This window comes from Balaenoptera musculus, chromosome 13, assembly GCF_009873245.2.
Source record: "Balaenoptera musculus isolate JJ_BM4_2016_0621 chromosome 13, mBalMus1.pri.v3, whole genome shotgun sequence".
Lineage (NCBI taxonomy): Eukaryota > Metazoa > Chordata > Mammalia > Artiodactyla > Balaenopteridae > Balaenoptera > Balaenoptera musculus.
The window spans coordinates 65,356,760-65,377,083 of NC_045797.1; the positions used below are offsets into that span (position 1 = coordinate 65,356,760).

Genomic DNA, 20,324 nt, shown 5'->3' on the forward strand with positions numbered 1-20,324 from the left:
TGTGCCTACCTCTGACACTAATCTATAAATGTGACCTTGGCAGTCACTCCATCTCCTTGGGTCTCAGTTTCATCATCTGTAGAGTGGGGATAATTGTGCTGGCTCTGTCTTTCTGACAGAGTTACTTGGATAACCAAATATACAGCACAAAGAAAGTATTATCATTATCATCAGCGAGCCACAGTTCCTCCTTGGGGCGAGTACAGTCCAAGATCACCAGAGCACTCTGACCCAATCCGAATCCCACTCAGGGAAGCAGAGCGATGACACTTTAAAGTCAAGACTTTCAAGGGTGGCCCCTGTTTCAGCTCCACTGGAGGATCTAGAACCCAAATTTCCACTGTTCTCATTTTGTCTACACAATTGAAGCACAACTCAGTTATGACAGAGACTAAGTGGGCAATTCCAAGGATGCTTTGTCCCAATTTTACAAAGATAGTGACATAAAATATGTCCAATCTGACATGAATAGAGTGGAGAAGCTGCTATGAGGATTTTTTTTTTTTTTCCTTCAGGGAGAATTTTTGGAAAAAGAGAGGATTGTGCATAATTCCTACCAAATTTGGAATAAGCTTCACAGTTCCTTTTCTGAATCAGGTAATTGCTTTATATAATTTTGTCCATCTCCACTGCACTGGGGCCCCATTTCCCCCTCTGCTTGCAGTGTTGCAAGGGAAAGCCCATTGTCACGGGAACAGAGCTGACCAGAGGAACTCTTTGCTGTTTAAATGAAAGTTGAACTTGCACATCCCTATTTGATCTGGGGTCAATGTCTAGTTCTTATCTTCCTGCCTATAGGACTATGGACATCTGTTCTGCCTTTCTGATCCCATTTCTTCGTCAGGAGAATCAGGACAAAGACCTACCTCCCTCTTAGGATGGGTGACAGAGAGATATGAAAAAAAAAAGTAGTTTTGCAAACTACTGAAAGACTATATAATTAGATCATGAGATTTATACTGCTTTGATTTTTCTGTCTGAGGTTTCTATCCAAATTTCTACTGCTGGTTTTCTTTTTCCTGGGCTCCAGTACTTTTGGTCCCAGGCCTTAAACTGAGTTAGGATTTGCTGAATTTTCTGTTTGGTGTCGTTCTCTTCCCTTAGGCAGGAGCCCTGATCCACGTGTACACAGATGGCTCTGTGCTGGTGAGCCACGGGGGCACAGAGATGGGCCAAGGCCTTCACACCAAGATGGTCCAGGTGAGCAGTCTGGAGACCGTGGGCATCCGCCCCAGCACTGTGGTGTCTGCGTGAGGGAAGATGCTATGAAAAAGAGAGCAGTGCCACATACCAGAAGCAGAGGCGGGCCTAGGCTCTGGCCCTAGCCCTGCTGCTCATTTACATGTGACCCTGGGCAAGTCTGCTCCTCCTCTTGGCCTCAGTTTCCCCATCTGTGCAAAGGGGTTGGCCAGGTGATGATTCAGGCCACTTCCATCACCAGCCCTCTAGGGCTCTGTGACTGTGTGTAAGGTGTGTGTGTTATGCGTATTAAGGTAGCTGGCTACCCTCACTCACACGGGACTCCTCCCAGGGGCGCTGAATTAGAGTTGGCATACCTGCTTGGCCTGTGGGCATGGGCCAAACTGGATTTTTTTAAAAGCCAGGGTTAGTTTAAAAAGGCATTGTTCATCACCATTACATTTATGACTTTTTTTTTTAATTAATTAATTAATTTATTTTATTTATTTATTTTTGGCTGTGTTGGGTCTTCGTTTCTGTGCGAGGGCTTTCTCTAGTTGTGGCAAGCGGGGGCCACTCTTCATCGCGGTGCGCGGGCCTCTCACTATCGCGGCCTCTCTTGTTGCGAGGCACAGGCTCCAGACGCGCAGGCTCAGTAGCTGTGGCTCACGGGCCTAGTTGCTCCGCGGCATGTGGGATCTTCCCAGACCAGGGCTCGAACCCGTGTCCCCTGCATTGGCAGGCAGATTCTCAACCACTGCACCACCAGGGAAGCCCTATGACTTTTTTTTAATCCAACCAAACCACTCCATAAAGTGCTGCTTCAGATTCAGACAGATGTGAGAGCATCCGAGTCTCAGTAGAATTATGGTTTACGAGATGATTTTCTTTCCTGTAACAGTGAATCTGAATCCCATCTTGGGGAGAAGGTAGGAGAAGGTAGCCAAGCCCTTTCCTAGGGAGTGATGTCCTCTCTGTTCGCAGGTGGCCAGCAGAGCTCTGAAGATCCCCACCTCTAAGATCTACATCAGCGAAACAAGTACTAACACTGTGCCTAACAGCTCTCCCACGGCTGCCTCTGTCAGCACCGACATCTACGGACAGGCCGTCTACGTAAGGAGCCTCAGGGGCCACCGCGCTGAGGGCCAGCCCAAGGCGGGGGGCCTGGAGAGTCCCCGGGCTGGGGGCTGGAGTGGTTCCTTGCAGGCTCGCGGCTGTGGCCATGCCTCTGGCTCTCTTCTCCAGGGGACACCAAGCTGAAAGAGGGGCTCAAGACCCACAGCCGCTTCCATCAAGGCCAGGAAGGATGAACGTGGGAGGGCAAGGGCAGCTGGAGGGAAAGCAGGGGATTCTGGGAGGACACAAGACAATGGAGCGAAATTGAAATTCGATTGTGGGGTCAGCCAGGTCAGACCACGTGCTTTGTTTGATGTCATCCAACAAAGGCGTTTGATGGGAGAAGGCACCTCCTTAGGGATCCCTCAACATCTCCCCCTCTGTCAGCCTCAGGACTGGGTCAGGAAGTGCTCTCCAAGCAAGGGCCAACGGCTTCTACCCGGGGACTCAGACATTCCCAAGAGGGTGGCAAGGCTGTCTGAGTGGCACTCTGGGCACAGCATCGCTTGGAGGACCTCGGGGTTTTGTTTGGGTCTGGGAACGCAGAGGACTGATGTGTCTGCCGTGTGGGGCATGTGTTCTTCAGGAAGCCTGCCAGGCCATCCTGAAAAGGCTGGAACCCTTCAAGAGAAAGAATCCCAGTGGCTCCTGGGAAGACTGGGTAAGTCTGAGCTGATTCAAGTCGCTTTTGCAAACTAAAGTGAAGTTAAGAGCAGGGCTTTGTCCCCGACCCTGGGCAGGAAGAGGAGGTCGGGATCTAGTCACACAGGCAAAGAGAAGTTGAGGTGCTCTGTGTGCTTTCACAGGACAAGTCAACGCTCAGCCATACTGGGCCCCTCTCTACAGTGTTCATAGTTGAGGGAAGTCACTTGAGGAGAATTTTTGATCCAGAATCTTGACAGCCCTGTGGGAACTAGGGGTTCGGCTACCCTGAGCCTCAGAAGACGGGGTGAGTGCTACCTCTGCCTCACTGGGAAGTCTTGGTCCCTCGGGGCTGGTCCCTCGCCCCACTTGTTTACAGTCTTGCTGAGCCTCGTTCTCTCCAAACCTCCATCTCTTGGAGGGCTGCCCCAGGAGCCTCTCCCCTTGCCCAGCTCTGGGGTCCGGAGACTCTATCTGTGAGGGGGCAGGGAAAAAGATACTGCCCACGGGTTTATATCGTCTCTGTGATTTTAAGAGTGACACAACAAGCACTCATGATAAGAATGAGCCCAGTTCTCTGAGTTCTGGTTCAGAAGCCTGCATGTCAAAAACCCTCAGAGGGAGCTGCAAGGAAGTGTCTCTCAGGTGGGAGACCTCAGCTGCTCCCATGAGCAGAAATAGCAATGGTGGCCCTGCCTCACCTTCCCCTAATGTTGGAGTGAAAGGACTGGATATAATAGTAACACATAAAATGTGACCACACGTGAACCAGCACAGATAGTACAAGTCTCCCTCAATAGAGTCAAAGAAAATAAGCTATTTCTCTCTGACTCACTCACCTTACTACGCCTCATACAACCTGTACTTCCCTGCCCACACTCATAGATACCACATGAATGTGGGTTGATTTTGGTAGTTTGAATTTTAGTATGGATTTGTAAGGCAACGTAATTGTTTTTAATAATGCCTTTCCGATCCGTTGACCTGGGCTTTGTCCTCAACTATCGGCCATGTAGTCCAGTGTTCCTTATAGGCAGATAACCCCCAAAAGGCCATTATCAGAAGGGTGTGATCAGGAGATGACAGGCATCAAAGCTCTTTAGTGTTTGTACTGTACTGAAACACAAGCCATTACTGCCACCACTATGATCTATGTATATATTTGATATCATGCACATATAGTAAGGATCCTAGAGAAATTTTTTCTCTAAACCTTAGTTTTCTCATCTGTAAAATGAAGATAATAATCTTCATAAATGCTGATCTTATAGGATTGCACTGAATATTAAGTAAGACGGTATCTGTAAAGGACTCAATAGCATCTGGTATATAGTAAAGTGCTTGGTAATTGACAATGATTATGATGCAAACTATATCAGTAACAAATTAAATCTTAGAGCTGTGGATATTGAAAGAAAGAGAGAGAGAGGAAGGAAGGAAGGAAGGAAGGAAAATTTATTATGTAGCTAAAGAGACAGAATGGGTGGAGAGATGGATAGCTTTACTAATAGGAAAGTATAAATAAGAACACAAGGCTAACATGTTAAGTATCAAATGAGCAGTGTACAGAGCTGCTGTTGTAATGCCCAGATTAGGGAGTAATCACAGGAGAAGTGGATGAAGAGGCAAGCTTGAGCTGGTTGCTGAGGGAAGAAAAGGATTTGGGCAGATATAGCAGAGGACCCACATAAACAAAGGTGCAGACGTGTGGGGACATGAAGGACTGGGAGAGACTTAACACTTGATTTTGGCTGGAGTAGCAATGGTGTGTGTGTTACATAAAGCCAGAGAGAAGACTGGGGTCCTGAATGTCAGGCATTTGGTCTATTGCTCTGTAGGCAATGGGGAGGCGTGGAAAGCTCTAGAGTAGGGGAGTGACATGGGTAGTGTGGTGTGTTAAGGTGATCCCTTGGACTTGGCTGGGCTACACGGCAGGGCGAGGAGGCGACTTGAGGCAGGAAGACCAGTTAAGAGGCTACTGCAGTGCTCCAGGCTTCAGATGAGGAGGACCTAGTGCAGGGGGTACGGTGAGAAGGGGAGGTAAGGTATGGAAGTGAGAATCAGTAGTAAAAAGAGTTGATCAGCTTCCAGATGAGGAGGACGAGCTCCTGAAAGTTTAGTGCTGGGCCAGGGTTTCTGGAAACCATGGTTCCCCCTTCCTGATGGTCATTTCCTCTCCTCAGGTCATGGCTGCCTACCGGGGTACGGTGAGCTTGTCTGCTACGGGGTTTTACAGGTAAGTAAGGCACTGATCTCGCCCACCTTACAGTGTGTTGTCATCCTAACCTCTGCAGGGCCCTCCAGCACTGAACTCTGTCAGCCTATGGTCAGGAGAGAGCAGTTCCACCAAAATGCTTGTCTCTCCAATGGACTTCCACTAGCTTCAATTTAAAGATCCTCTAAAATACGTGGGCTTACCCAACTCTGTGCCAAAAGCACGAGCTGTCATATCGGAAGACCTCTGTTCTAGTTCTGGTCTTAAAGTATACTATTCCACTTGGGGGAATCACTGGTTCTCTCTGAACCTGTCTCCTCATTTATTGACATAGTGCATCAATTACCAGCCACTCCCGCCTCAGCGTTCTCCTCAGCAAGAACCAAAGGCGTCTGGTGTTCCGAGTTACCCGTGTGTGTTACTTTGTGCTACACGTCAGATTTCTTTAAGGAGGCTTTCCTTCAAAAGAATGAGAGGAGGATTTAGAGCACGTAGTCCTGTTACAAAATACAGAATTCAGGGGACTTAAAGTGAGTTTTAGAAAAGAGCACGTATCTTCCGCAACCTTAAAATTCAGTAGCAGAGACCCTGTCCAACAGCTTTAGAAGCTGTAAAAAGATATGATCGTATTTACTGTCAGCCATAATGTTTTAGCTTTCTCTGGGAAATTTAACTAGGACCTTTTCTTTCACAGATCAGTGGATTTGGAAAATAGTTCAATGTTTGCTTTAAAAGGTCTTGTGTGAATTTATGAATATATATAATATACATGTAATATAAATGTATATATATACTTTTAGGGCAAAGTAATGTTTTGCCAGTGCTCCTTGGGTTATGTAATATTTGACCTACACAAGCACAAACTAACGCAAATTTTCTCATAAGTTTCTATTTCATTTTTAGAGTTGATAAAACTGGGGTTATATCAGGGAACACCCAGATGAAGATGGTGAGGTCAGAGGTCAAAGAAGGTGATGATCTCCTGGGAGAAGCCTTTTCCCTCAGCCCTGTATTGGTTTTGTTTTCATGCAGATTCTGATCACATCAGCTCACATCATTATTTCTGTGTAGTGAATAGAATAACACAGATACAGTGTTATAAACAGAGAACACACACATACATTCATATATGTTGACTCATGCAAAATTGGAATCTTATAAGATATTCAGGATTGAAAAAGAAAAAAAAATTATAAAAGAGCATCTGTTTTTATTAACAACCCTCTGCTCAAATCATTTGTTGAAACTTAGAAGGGGTCTGTAGATGAGGAGTAATACCAGGCAAGGTGGCTGCTTTAAGAGGCACCCAAGTTGGCACGAGGTACTGATCTTACTACCTTTCACCTTGAGAAAGGTGAGCAGCCCCATGAGCAGGTGAACTTGTATGAACAGCTCACAAGCCAGCCCAGAAAGAACCTTTGGTTCTGAGATCTTGAATTCCTATTCAGTAGATCATTTGGAGTGTAGCTTACATGTCCTTCATGAGCTCAGGCAGATCTGTCACCTCTCTTTCTACCATGTAGAGGCCAGCATGCTGGGACCCTCCACTGCTCTGCTCTACAGAATGATTCATATAAAGGCCATTGGCAAAATAGAGCAGAGACAAGGGACAAAATGCTCCGGAGTGCCTGGGTTTCATGAACAGGTTCAAAATGTTCAAAACTCATGGACTTTTTTGAAGAACAGCTGAATAAAAAATAAAACTTTTAGGGTCTTAAGATTTTATGGGACAAGCTATTTGTGTTTGTATGAGTGGGGGAGCATGTTCCTCTTAATACATGTGCAGTATTTTCTCTTTTCTCCCCCAGGACACCCAACCTTGGCTACAGCTTTGAGACGAACTCAGGGAATGCTTTCCACTACTTCACCTATGGGGTGGCTTGCTCTGAAGTGGAAATTGACTGCTTAACAGGGGATCATAAGGTAAGAAGTTTACAAAACTTTAGTACTAAAGGGAAAAAGAGAAACGTCTGAAATTGCAATACAAAGAGCTGATAGGAATGAACTTTCTGGTTGGGAAAATAATGTGTTAAATCATGCCTTAGCAAACTTCCTATAAAGGACCAGAGAGTAAATATTTTAGGTTTTCTGGGCCACAGAGGCTCTGCCTCAATTATTTCACTCTGTCTTGTAGTGTGAAAACAGACATGAACGTGTGTCAACAGATGCTCATGGATGTGTTCCCATAAAATGTAATTTATGCACCCTGAACGTGAATTTCGTATAGTTTTCATGCGTCACAACATATTCTTTTTATTTTTGTCATCATTTAAAAATGTGAAAACCATTTGTAGCTCACAGGCCCTAGAAAAACAGGGGATAGGCTGGGTTCAGCCTGTGGAATGTAATTTGTGAACCCCTTCCTTACATGATCAACCCAGACACAGACAGGTTCAAAGCCTCAGGAACCTGGGGACCTGCCCTTCCTACTCACACTCCTGCCTGAGTGTGCCCGGAGTGCTCTGCTTGTGAAAGTACTACTCAGGTTGGCACTTAATAACCTAAGGGTCACCAAGACCCATCTATCATTCCACACATCCCTTTCTTTTCAAACTGCTTTTATTTTGCTGTCTGCACTAGAACCTCCGCACAGACATCGTCATGGATGTTGGCTCCAGTCTGAACCCTGCCATCGACATTGGACAGGTAAGACTCCTGGGGGGTCAGAGTGGTGACAGACTTGGCCACTGATGTGCCCCACCACCTCCTAGGGTCCCCAGACACAGCATGTTGTCCACTGTCATTTTTAAGCAGGTCTGAGCACGGTACCAAGTGAGTCTCCCTGAGTGGGATTTAGGTAGATGAGAGCCCACCCACCTCTCGGGGCGGAAGACAAATCCACGTGGTTAAACCTGGAAAGGGCACTCATACATCAGAAAACAAGATGATGGGTGGTGGGAACACTGGGTGTGCACACACTCAAACGCACGCACACATGCGCACACGCGCACACGTGCGTAGTCTGAGCGGGAGCATGAGGGGGAGTGGAGATTGAGTTTGGGATCAATGTGCAGGCCGTGGGATCTCGGGTCAGAGGCACCTTCTCCCTCCTCATTCCTCTTCTACCGAGGACAGCTGTTGCACCCTAGGAAGTAAATGCTACCAAGCGTGGGGTGGTGGAGGGTCCTGGGAGCAAAAGACATGGGTTCCAGCAAGAGGAATAAAGGGATGGCTGGAAGAAAATCACTTTGGGAAAATAGAGTATTAAGCAGAGCAGCAGAACAGAAAAAGACAGAGGGAGGAATCAAGAACTGAGGTACTGAACATCTGGCAGAAAATGTTCATTATGTTTCTCGAAACTGGACAGTTACTGAGTATAGAGAAACTTAGTCATAAATCTGTTTATTAACTCACTGAACAGTTGTGGTGAGGAGCCCCTCCTACAGGCAGGCGCAGGGCTCAGCATGGCAGACACAGATGCTCAGCCCCCGGTCTCCCCCAAACACACTTGTTTAGCTACGATGGTGCCACATATCACGACTCTGAGCAGTGAGGCTGGGAGAGCAGACGTGTGGGCCAGCAGAGCATGGCAGTGCCCTTTAAGAGATCTGTAAGCTACAGCAGAGGCGCTCTTCTCCCGGAGGGCAGGCAGGGCTGGGAGTTCAAAAAGCCTCAATTCTACTATCCAGGAAAGTCCTCCTCTCTTGTGGGGCTGCCCCAAAGCGCACGGTCCCACTCAGCACACAGGAGGGGCGTGGGCCCCTGCGGGACGCTCAGCCGCCATCAGCCCACGAGCTTGCTTCTCAGCTCGGGGTCGCAATTTCTCCCCTGGCAACGTGGAAGGAACATCTCCATCTGCCGCGCGGCAGGTTCTAATGGGAAATTACGCCTACAGCTGCGTGTCCCTCCTGGAATGGCCGACAAGTTCTGAAACTGATTTCAACCTCAGTGCCTTTGCTCTGCCTACACTGATGCCTGGCAAAGGCCCAGATCAGTTATCCTGGGCTGGGGAGGGAGCCAGGGAAGCAGTGGGGGGCTGTTTTCAGCTTCTTTCCAGGCTCCACTGCAGGTGGGGCTTGGTGCCCGCTGTGGGAAGCAACACCTGTCTTTGGGTGAGGGGGGCGGGAAGGCAGGGTAGCCACGGTCTCTGCCTGCCCTGCAGGTGGAAGGGGCATTTGTCCAGGGCCTGGGCCTCTTCACCCTGGAGGAGCTGCACTACTCCCCTGAGGGCAGCCTGCACACCCGCGGCCCCAGCACCTACAAGATCCCTGCGTTCGGCAGCATCCCCACGGAGTTCAGAGTGTCCCTGCTCCGCGACTGTCCCAACAGGAAGGCCATCTATGCATCCAAGGTACTGTTGCCCTGTGTCTGTGCTACCTTCCCGTCTACACTGTGGGAAACCACGGGTGGTGATGAGGGCCTCCAGCCACCCGCCATGTGGGTCTGCGGGGGGCTCGTGTGGAAGAGAGAGGAGAGCCTGACACAAGCCTTGGTGAGGGTGATGGAGGGGTGGGCAGTCCTGCCTGGGAACATGGGGAACTGGGTCAAGGGTGACACCACCTCTGTGTGGTCCAAGCCAGCTCTTGCGGGTATGCTCAGAGGGATTTCTTAGTTCAGTCCTGTAGGTCGAAGCCTGACCTACACCCCCGTCTCAGGTGTGCATCCCCGATGCTTGATCTTAGAGATGATCTCACAGGTCCAGCACCCATGTTGTCTCATGAGAATCAGCCTATTCACTGCACATGGGGCAGCGCCTCTGTGCACACACTTTCACCTCCTTCAGGGTCCACCACTACACCTTAAGTCTTGATCAGCACTCCTGGATGGTTATAACCATCCTCTATTTCCTCCATGCCCTGAATAAGTATGAAAAAATGGTTGAAAATCAGTCAAGCTGATTGATACAGTCGTTGGTCTAGGAAGGAAGACAGATAATTACTTGTAACCAATGAGACACAGCCCTTTGCTCATCTCACGGTTTACTTTCCTGTGGGAGGGCCTGGGATACTTTGTGATCCGTGCCATTGGCTCTTACACTTTACTGCACATCAGATCACTGGGCGGTGGAGCTCATGATAAAAATGCAGCTCCACTGGGCTCACCCTTAGAAATTTTAATTCGGTAGGTCTGGGGTACAGCCCTGGAAACTGCATTTTTAGCAAGTGTCCCTAGTGATTCTGATACAGGCAGTCTGTGATCTATGCTTTGAGGGGATAAAACAACCTCTGCTAGAAAATAGTTTAATTCCTATTTGTCATGATGCCTCTATTTCAGCAAAATTGTAAGAATAATTATGATGCCTGTAAATGTTGGTGACAGAGCTGCAGGTGGATTATTCCCCTAGGCTTATTGCTGTGAGGAAAGGGTCAGATTGTTTTTTTTGTCTGTAAAATATAGTTACTTAATATAACTTTCAACGGTCCATTGTATTTGCATGGTGTCATCAGAGAAAATCACATAGTAAGAGTTAGAAGAAATAGACCCACAAGGTTGAGTCGTTTACTAGACTGATTGTTCTCAGCCTCCGATTAATTTTGACCGTCCCTCCTGTCTTGCTCGATGCAGCCACTAGTGCCGCTGGGCTACCCGGCATCCCCAGCCCTGCAGATGTGGAAGCTGGGCCCTCCCCTGACTCCCCGCCTATACTCTGCTCTGCCCACTCAGGCTGTTGGGGAGCCGCCCCTCTTTCTGGGCGCCTCCATCTTCTTTGCCATCAAGGATGCCATCCGCGCAGCTCGGGCTCAGCACACAGATAATAATACGAAGGAGCTTTTCCGGCTAGACAGCCCCGCCACCCCGGAGAAGATCCGTAATGCCTGCGTGGACAAGTTCACCACCCTGGTATGATGCCCCCTCAGTCTGGGGAGGCGGGGCATAGGCTGGGGAAGGTTCTCTTGCAGAGAGAGGGGTGAGACAGTAGGCTCTCTCTCAACTGGGAAGCCTTGGGTCCACGCCTGCCCTCTGCTATGCAGTTGAGGTACCTCCTCCAACCTGCAGGAAAATAACAAGAAACCCCTTAAAGCTGCAGCTTGCAGCTAGGCCTCCTGAGAGGAAGGAGGGCTGTTTGATGCACATTTATCACCCACAGGTTTCATTATTTTCCATAAAGTTGAGGGTGATGGATAAAACTCCAGAAGAACCTAATCTTTTGTGCCCATCCCTGGCATTTTTGAGACCCTTCTTTGTTAAACACACTGTGTGAGGTACTAAGGAGATGGAGAGAAAAAGAAGAATTAATTAATGAATGAGATGGGCCACATTTGTTCTGTGATTACCCTGTGCCATGCTGATACTGGGGACACATAAGTGTCCTTGAAGAATTTGCAGCCTTTTAGGAAACCAGATGATTGCACTACGTGGTGATCGGTTACTACCTTGGAGGCGTGTGTAGCAGTGAACTCCACGGTCACTGGAATCATTTTGGGGAAGCCCCTATGTGATGCCTGTGGAGACAATGCCTGGCAAAAGGAGGCTGTGCCGGGACAGTTTCATCCACTGTTGGAGCCTCAGAAGCAGCGCATTCTCTGAGTTGGGCTGAAGTGGGCCCTGCATACACAGGACTCTCCAACTGCCTTTGCAGCCTCTGTTGAGTTAGCAGAACTGGATTCTTCCTGATACCCAAGTTGGATTTCCTCTTGGGTATTTGATAGGAAATTCGATAGGCCTTTTGGGTTTCAAGATGAAGTGGGTACTCATGAACCCAGTGTTCCAGGGATGGGAAGGGTACAGGAGAAGCCCTGGGGGCAGGCAAATCTGCCATCAGTACTGAGGGTGAGGAAGGCAGATGGGTCCCCAGTCAGGCTGCCCTTTAGGTTTTCCAGTAGATTTAGCTTCAGCTTGAGGACCACACAGCTCATGTGCGGGGCTCCCAGGCAGTGAGATGCCCACACCTGGGCAGCAACCTTCCCATAGCCCAGAACCTTCCCACCGTGGCCCCAGTGCTGACCGTTACCCAAACCCCATTCTCACAGGGCAGAGGTGCTGCATGGCCTCCAATAAGCGCACACAGATTGCAAAGTTAGCTCCTTGTAAACAGTCTGATGCAGAACTCAATGATTTAATGAGCCCCTCCCTCTGAGGCCCTAGACCTAAAGCAAAGATTCTAACCTAAGCCCCTTCCTTTGTGATGCTACAACACACCGGTGATTTAAAATGCCTGCAATGGATTTGCATGAGCAGCTGATCCATGAGCCAACTGTGCTTTTGAAGGACTGTGTCACATGACAAAGGACCACTTCTGTATTTGGTCATCCCTGGATCTCCACAGCCTGCCACAGTGCTTACCACATGGACCGTGCTTAATAAAAATAAACGAATGACTAGGAAATTAAGGGGTCCTGCCCTGGGGGCACTCCCACCAGCTGGGACTGCAGAGTGGTGTCTGGTCTTGGAATGGTGGTTGGCACTGGTGTCCCGAGCTATGTGAAGACCCTGCAATAAGTTCTCTATTGTTCCTTCCTAGTGTGTCACTGATGTACCAGAAAATTGTAAACCCTGGTCTCTGAAGGTCTGAAGAAAAAAGCCCCATTGGAGTCTTCTTATCCTACACTGGGGATTCCATGGAAGATGGAACTTGCCCTGCAGAACATGAATTTATAAAAGTTGCAGGATGACAACGATGTGATTCATCAGGATGGTGTTTGGAAGAACACTGAATGCATTGGAAGATTTTGATCAAAAATATGATTTATAAACACAATGATAAGCAAATTCAGAAATGTTAGGCCCAAGTGGCTAATAGGCAATTAGCATCATTTCATGTCTGTTGTAATCATGTATTTGAAATAGGTTTAGGAAGTGTTTGTGCTATGTCCCAACTCACTGGACAGCCTGTATAACCTCGTGTTGACAGCGTCTGTCCTTCAAAGAGGATTTCCACAAACCTCCAGAAGCGTAAACCAAAGTAACTCTAAATCTGTGTGCCTTCCTCAGAAAGCTTTTCCTTCAAACCAATGAGCGTCATATTATAACCTCATATCCACACTCAGATTTGCAATGGGACAGTGGGGTGAGATTCAAACCTCTAAGCACTTCATTGGAGAGAATAAAGAATGAAACAAATTCAAGGTTAATTGGATTTAATCTTCTTAAGCTGCATGAAGTAAGATTATTCTATAACACCAAAAGCCAACAAACCCAGTTATTGAGTATCTACAATGCATTAGCTTCTTCCTCTTCTCCTTTGTGCATTAAAAAAAGATCAGGTTTAAAAATCTTCAACTGAAGCCAGTAGTTCCCATCTACAAATGAGGCTACTCGAATCAAGATAGGCCAGAGAAAAAACAGTCAAGGAGCCTGGGTTCTCTTCCCGGCCATGTCTCTAACTATCTTTGCGACCTTAGACTGTCACTTCCCTTTTCTGTGCTTCATTTTACTGCAAAATGAAAGGATTGGACTGGAATAATCTCTTAAGGTCTTCTCTGGATCTAAACGTCTATAAATATATGACCTAAAAACTCCAGTTACATAAGGGAACTGCAGCGCTCAGAGGCTTGTTTCCCTTACTGTGATGTGCTATCTGGGCTTCATGAACTTGACTTAAATCCCCCCAAGTGTCTGAGGTTGGAAAAGACAATAGGAGAAAGGCAAGGATCCCCTCTGCTTGCTCTGACGGGTGATTTCATCACTACCTGGTGCTAGGTGGACAGTGTGACCTTGTCATGTGCCTTCACTGTATAAAATATCCAACATTCTGCTGGATGGGATCCACGGTTCTGGCCACAGAAGGAGGACAGTGTAAACCACGCAGCTGAGCCCGGTGCTTGATGTCACTAAGAAATGAAACTGTCAGCTGGTTGGCATGTGAGAAATGCTTATTAATCACCATAATCACACCAAATGCTGACATCTGCCATATATTAGCCAGCCTTCATTGCTAGAGAATGCACACACCAAACATTCACATGTACACACACACACACACACTTTCTTACAAAATTCCTTTCTTCAGAATATTCTAGACTGTTTTACAGCATGATGAAAACTGAAGAGCTTTAGAAATAAAACCGGTATTTGCACCGAGATCCACACAGGCCCGTTTCATTGATCTTCTGGAATGTTCTAGGACATGGCCTGAAACTGAGATGTGTCTGTCAGCTGTTATTAGTCTATCAGGGCTGAGCAATGACTGAATTCCCTTCTGAGCTTAGGAACAGAGGCAAGGCAGGGTGGTCATGAAAATCAAACAGGCAAGTGCTTTGTGAGCTGTAAATCACCGTGCTATTCCGAGGTGTTGCCTTCCTCGGACACCTGGCCTTGCCTTGTTGTCTTACCTGTAAACTGCTTCAACTCTGTAAAGTGAGGGTCCTTGGGCTTGGTGTCGCACAGGCGATGCCAGCATTGACTGCAGTATCTCACTGCAACCTGCAGAGGGCAGTGGAAGACTGGACATGAGACCATAGTCTCCAGCTGGCCCGGCAGCTTGGCGTCTGCTGTAGGTTAGTTACCGGGGAGTTGCTTTAGTGCCTCAGGATAGACCGGGTATCTTCAAAGGTCTCTTCAAGAGCCGGATTTGAAGCTGATTTAGGGTTTCAGACTGACAAAAATCTCCTCAAAGGAGCTCTCAGAAGACATGGGTCAGCTGTGGGAGTCCGAACTCCTGGTGAATGGCTGGCAGGGGAAGGCAGGTCTTACTTTCTCAGCATCTACAACTTGCCAGGTGCCAATTTTCGTGTTTTACATACGGGATCTCATTTAATCATCCCAGTGGCCTTAAGAGGTAGTACTTTAATCTCTGTAATGACATGAAGAAGAAACCCTGCCCACAGCCGTGCAGAAGGGTTACTCACGGGCATTTACTCCTGGAAAACAGGCTGCGACTGAGCCATGCAGGCAGGGAAACCTGGCACATACTGGGAGTCCATCTGCCTGTCAGAGTGGACCCGTGCTACGCAGGCTCCCAGAGGTTGGAGGAGGCCCCGATCGCCTATCTGTTCGCCTGTGTGCAGGTTAGGATTCTCACAGGGGCGTGACTAAGCCGTGGACTGTGGTCCGAGGGCAGCTGATGAACTTCAACTTACTGCAGCTAGAAGGTGGCTGGGGAGCCCGGACGGGGAGGGCAGGATGGATGGAGGTCGTAGGAGGAACCGTGGGCAAGGGATAAGGACAGAAATAGTCCCAGCGGATTGATTTACGACTGGGAACATCCCCGGGCCCATGGTATTTTTATCTTTAGCGGAGGGGGAGCCTGGAAACCATTTCTTTTGCTGCCTATTTTAGATCCTGGGACAAGGCTGTTCGGAACACGCAGCTTCCTTGACCTGCTGAGGCTTGACGTCACCCTGGGGCCCCCCAGACCCAGGGATCTGTCCTTTTGTTTTGTCTCTATCCTGGACTGGGGGAGTACATGTCCCCAAGGCAGGAGACAGATCCTGTGACAATCTCATCACCTGAAACAAAGCAGCCCACCGATGGGAATGGAAATGTCAGGAACTGCCCAAAGGGTTTTTGGCATCATCTCTGTCCTTGAACTGGCCTAGCCCTGACCTTGTCCAATCTTCTAGACCGACTCAGCATCCTAGAACTGGAAAGAACTTGGGAACCATCAAACTCAAGCTATTTGTTTAAGAGCCAAGAATCATAATCCCAGAGAGGGTAACTGACTTGTCTACTGTCCCACAGCCCTTTAGTGGGAGAGACAGGCTTATGACAAGGCTGCCTGACTCCTGGTCCAGATGCTTTAAACTAAATCATACATCCACTAGTCAAGCGAGCCTTCTCTTAGGCAACCTTTGGGTCAAATTGCGGGGAAAATGATAGAATTCTAGTCAGGTGGGGTGGGAAGAAGATATGGACATCTTGGAGCCCAAGACAAGCACTGTGCCCTACTGTCGCCTGTGATCTAGGACAGGATGCTGCAATTGGAATCCTTCTGAAGCTCCACAGGTGGGAACAAAATAGTAAGTGCAAAACATCCCCTTGTTCCAAGTGATGGGCTAGGTCATCTATGCGAGACTTGGATAGGGGCTTGGCTGGAAACGGACTTTGCTGCCTTTAGCTCATCACCTACCTCAGGGAATAAAGAAATGAAATATAGAGTTTGAGATATTGGAGAGAGAGTATATCTTTGAAGACAGCAAGATGTATATCCTCCCTGTTAAAGAGAAAGGAGGGAGGGAGGAAGGGATGGAGGGAGAGAGAGAGAGACTGTGTATGGGGCAGCGTTTTCCCCCACCAGGTCAGGGGAGGGGGAGCTTCAGGGGTCCACTCAGAGACCCACATCCTGAGAGCTTCTTGAGTGGCTGTGGTTGGATCAGCCTGAGGCAGCAGAGCAGCAAGAGGAAGTGGGTGAGAGCGAGTTACCCATCCTCCAGTGTCAGGGCAAGGATACCAGTGTGGCCACACTGGAGGAAGCCACCCAGGAGGACTGCCTGGAGGGGGCGATGTAATCCCAACAGAGGGAGAGACCATTTTGTGCCTAGGGATCAAACTAGCCTCTGGTCAGCTTGCTCCAGGGTGGCCCACTGGAGCACCTTTCCGAGTGCTCTACTGTGCCTTTGTGATGGCCCGAGCCTGAGACCTGAGATTTCTCACTCAGAAATCTTTCCTGAGATTGAGCCCTGAATGTTGGGGGAGGGGGCTTAAGAACAGCAGTGCCCAGGCTGCTCCCACTGTTCTGATGTACTCAGAACACCAGCCCTAGAAGCACAGGGCGCGTTTCTGAGAGTCTGGGCAGCGTGTGGCTTGCTGCCTTCTCCTCCTGCCTGCCCATCCCCATCACATCCTAGCTGGGCTGCAGACCAGGGCCCTTCCTCTGCGCAGCCAATTGTCCTCACCCATCAACAGTGTTGAACTGACCCATGCGTGTGCCCTGTGTTCTTCCTCCCATGAGATGTGTATTTCCTGGGGTCCTCCTGTCCATGTGCTGTACTGGAGGGAGGCTGCCTTTCCTTGCTTCCCACCAAGGCTGGAGTGAACACCTGCCCTGGGCAGTGGCACCAGCATGCCTCAGGCAGTGCTTGGCTATTTAGGAACTGAGTGTGGGCGGGCCAAGCTCCTCTGCTTCTCCTCTTCTTCCTCTCTCTTGGGCAAGTCACTTAGTTCCTCTGAACCTCAGTCTTTTCATCTGTAAAATCGGCTTGAATAATCATACCAACCCTGCAAGAAATTTTTATTTCTAAATGGACACGCATGAGGTATCCACCGCAGCATGGGGAATTGCCCTTCCTGCAAAAAGATTATAAATGGAGATACTCGACTTTGGTACTTGCTTCTAGTCCTTTATCAGACCCACATAATTGTTTTGTACTATAGTTTCTTAAAGCATTTCTATGTACTGAAACAATTATACACAGAAGTGGAACATCTTGTCTATTACTCATGTTTTGAGTATTGTGTTTATAACCAGATACACTGTGAATGTTTGTTTCCCTGTGGAGGGTCTGTTTTTCCTTTAAGAACTTTTTTCTTGAATAAATTCAATTACAATGTATATCAAACATAAGTAATATGGAGAAAAATAAAAGACACATATATACTTCCCACCCAGTTCTAAAAATGTTTGTTTGCCCATATTTGTTTCTCATGCTTAAAAATGAATAAGTACAGTTGAAGCCTTCCATTTCATTCCACCCCCGCCCTCAGACTTGCCTCTCTGCCTTAAGGTAGTCAATATTCTAAGGTTGGTGTATATCCTCTCCCTTCATGTTTTTATATTACATGTATATTCATTCACAGGCAACGTACAGTAGTTGTGCATGAATGTGTTTCAAAAGTCATACCCATCAACCACCAGAATGACTAAAATTAAAGAGACTAAAAACTCAAGTGTGAATAAGATGCAGAGTAAGTGGAACTCTCACATACAGCTAGGAAAGTAAATTGGTAAAACCCTTGGGGAGAACTACTGAGAGTCTCTACTTAAAGCTGAAAGTCTGCATACCTCCGACCCAGGAATTGCTGAGCTTATACCTAAGAGAAATGCATGCACATATGCACCAAAAAAAAAGTCCAAGACTGATCATAAGAGCACTGCTTGTAATACCTCCAAACTAAAAACATCCCAAATGTAGATCACCAATGAAAGACATAAATTATCGTGGCACATTCCTACAATGGAATCCTAGCATAGCAAAGAGAATGAATAAACTATAGCTACATGCTTCAACAAGGATGCGTCTCCCAAACATAATATGGAATTAAAGAAGCCAGACAAGAAACAAGTACACACTTTGTATGTGTATGATCCCATGTATATAAATTTCAAAAATAGGCAAAACCAATCTATAGGATTAGAGGTTACGAGAGTAGTTACGTTTGGGCAGGGGTAGCAACTAGAGTAGAGCAAGGTGGAGGAGACATCTTCTGGGATGCTTGGTAACGTTCTATTTCTTAACCTGAGTGTTGGTTACAAGGGTGTGCCACTTGGTGAAAATTCATTGAATGGTTCATTATGATGTGTACATTTTTATGTATGTATATTGCTCTTCAATAAAGTTTCTTTTGAAAAAAAACCCACATCCATGATATCATATGGTGAAATCCTTCTGCAACTTGCTTTTCCACTCAACCTTACGCTTTTAATATGTATTCATTTGATCTAGTTCAGCCATTTATCTGTTATGTAGTGTTTTATTGTATGTATATGCCAAATTTTATTTTTTCATCCTCATACTAGCGGATGTTCATGCTGTTTCCAATCTTTCATTGTTACAAACAACACAGTGGGAAACATCCTCGAACATACCTCCTTCTGCAATGGGTGAGAATTTTCCTCCACGGCCCATACTCCAACTTGGCATTTCTGGGTATGTCTACTTTGTTCCTTTATTTCTGACTGTTCACGTTATGTTTTAGTTGAGTCTCTTGTAAATAGTATATAAGATGAGGGTGTGTGTGTGTGTTTAAATGCAATTTGAGAATCTTTCTAACTGGCAAAATAGGGTATTTACAGGAATTGTGATTAATAATGTATTTTGATTTATTTCTGTCATTTCATTTGGTGTTTCTCTAATGACCATGTTTACTCTCTTTTTCCCATTGTCTTCCACTGGCGTAATCAAGCTATTTCTTTCCTTCCCGCCCTGCTCTCTCTACTAGTTTTTTGGTGCTACAATCTATTTCTACTCTTTTAGAGATAATCTTTACATTTTTAACATGCACACTGTATTTAGAAAAGCCTATGTTTAATTAAATATATATGCTGCCACGAAACAGGTTAAGAACCTTAAAATGCATGAACTCTGATCATCCCCTCTCTTCCTCCATCTCTGTAACTGAGTGGTTTCACCTTGTTCTAACACTTTCTTTAGTCACTGTTGTGTTATCCTTGAAAAGTTTAGTTGTATTCATATGTTTGCCTTTGTTTTCTCATCATTGCTTTTATATCCCACTCTTCCTTCTGGGTTCAATTTCCTTCATTAAGAAACACATCTTTTAGTAGTTTTTCAGTCAGAGTTTGTGAATGGTAAACTCAGTCTTTTTTGTAAAAATGTCTTTATTTTGCCCTCATCCTCAAATCATGATTTAGTTGGGTATTGAATTCTAGGAAGCAGCTATTTTCTCTCAGTCCTTGCCATATATTTTTCTGATGTCAGTCAAATTGTCATTCTTTTGCAGGTAATACATCTCTCACTGGCTGCTTTTCTTCTGTTAAGGTATTTTAAGATATTTCATTATCTAGGTATGTGTTAACTCTTTATTTATTATGCTTGGGATTCTCTCTGTTTCTTCATTCCTATGTCAGCGTCAAAGGATATTGGTGGGGATCTACTCTGCTCAGTCCCTCAGGGACCAAGTGTAACAGAGGCTCCATCATCTGGTAGTTGCACCAACGGGGCTGTGAGGTCTCTTTGGAGCTCTTACTCTTGACCTTCTGACTTCAAGCTCCCTCTTCTTTTTGGAATGTAGGGGTCTCCCTTTCTTTTTTTTTTTTTTGAGCTCAGCTGGGTGTTATGTTACATTTTCTTCTACATGTCTATCCCTTTGAAGCAGAAGAAGAACATTCATTTAATTAAAACTTCATGTTGCCAAGAAGTTGAATCTTTTAAGAGGTTATATTCTAAAACACTTTAGATAACTTTCAATCCTATTTATTTTGCATATGAATTTACATCTCAGAGCCAACTGCCGGAGCATGATTCCAAGCATCTCCATATTCATATATCCTTCTGTTGCCCATTCTAGTTTTCCTTAGGCTGTCAGAATCCATCATCAATCAGCTATTCCTTTCTATATTTGCAAATATTTCTAGGGTCCATCTTTCAATTCCTAATTGCCACAGCAATTCATCTTA

At 46.6% G+C, this 20,324-nt stretch overlaps 1 protein-coding gene across 2 annotated transcripts in view; it reads left to right on the forward strand.

Annotated features, from left to right (window-relative positions):
- The window catches only part of XDH (xanthine dehydrogenase), a 68,557-nt gene extending 54,447 nt beyond the window's left edge, over positions 1 to 14,110 (forward strand). For both annotated transcript variants that reach the window (XM_036873474.1, XM_036873473.1), the window contains exons 27-36: positions 516 to 597; positions 1,105 to 1,200; positions 2,164 to 2,292; positions 2,882 to 2,956; positions 5,121 to 5,173; positions 6,961 to 7,075; positions 7,733 to 7,798; positions 9,255 to 9,443; positions 10,757 to 10,933; positions 12,555 to 14,110. In XM_036873474.1, coding sequence (XP_036729369.1) covers positions 516 to 597; positions 1,105 to 1,200; positions 2,164 to 2,292; positions 2,882 to 2,956; positions 5,121 to 5,173; positions 6,961 to 7,075; positions 7,733 to 7,798; positions 9,255 to 9,443; positions 10,757 to 10,933; positions 12,555 to 12,605 — 1,033 coding nt within the window. In that variant the 3' untranslated portion in view covers positions 12,606 to 14,110. The remainder of the gene's footprint in view (positions 1 to 515; positions 598 to 1,104; positions 1,201 to 2,163; positions 2,293 to 2,881; positions 2,957 to 5,120; positions 5,174 to 6,960; positions 7,076 to 7,732; positions 7,799 to 9,254; positions 9,444 to 10,756; positions 10,934 to 12,554) is intronic.
- The last annotated feature ends 6,214 nt before the right edge of the window (positions 14,111 to 20,324 follow it).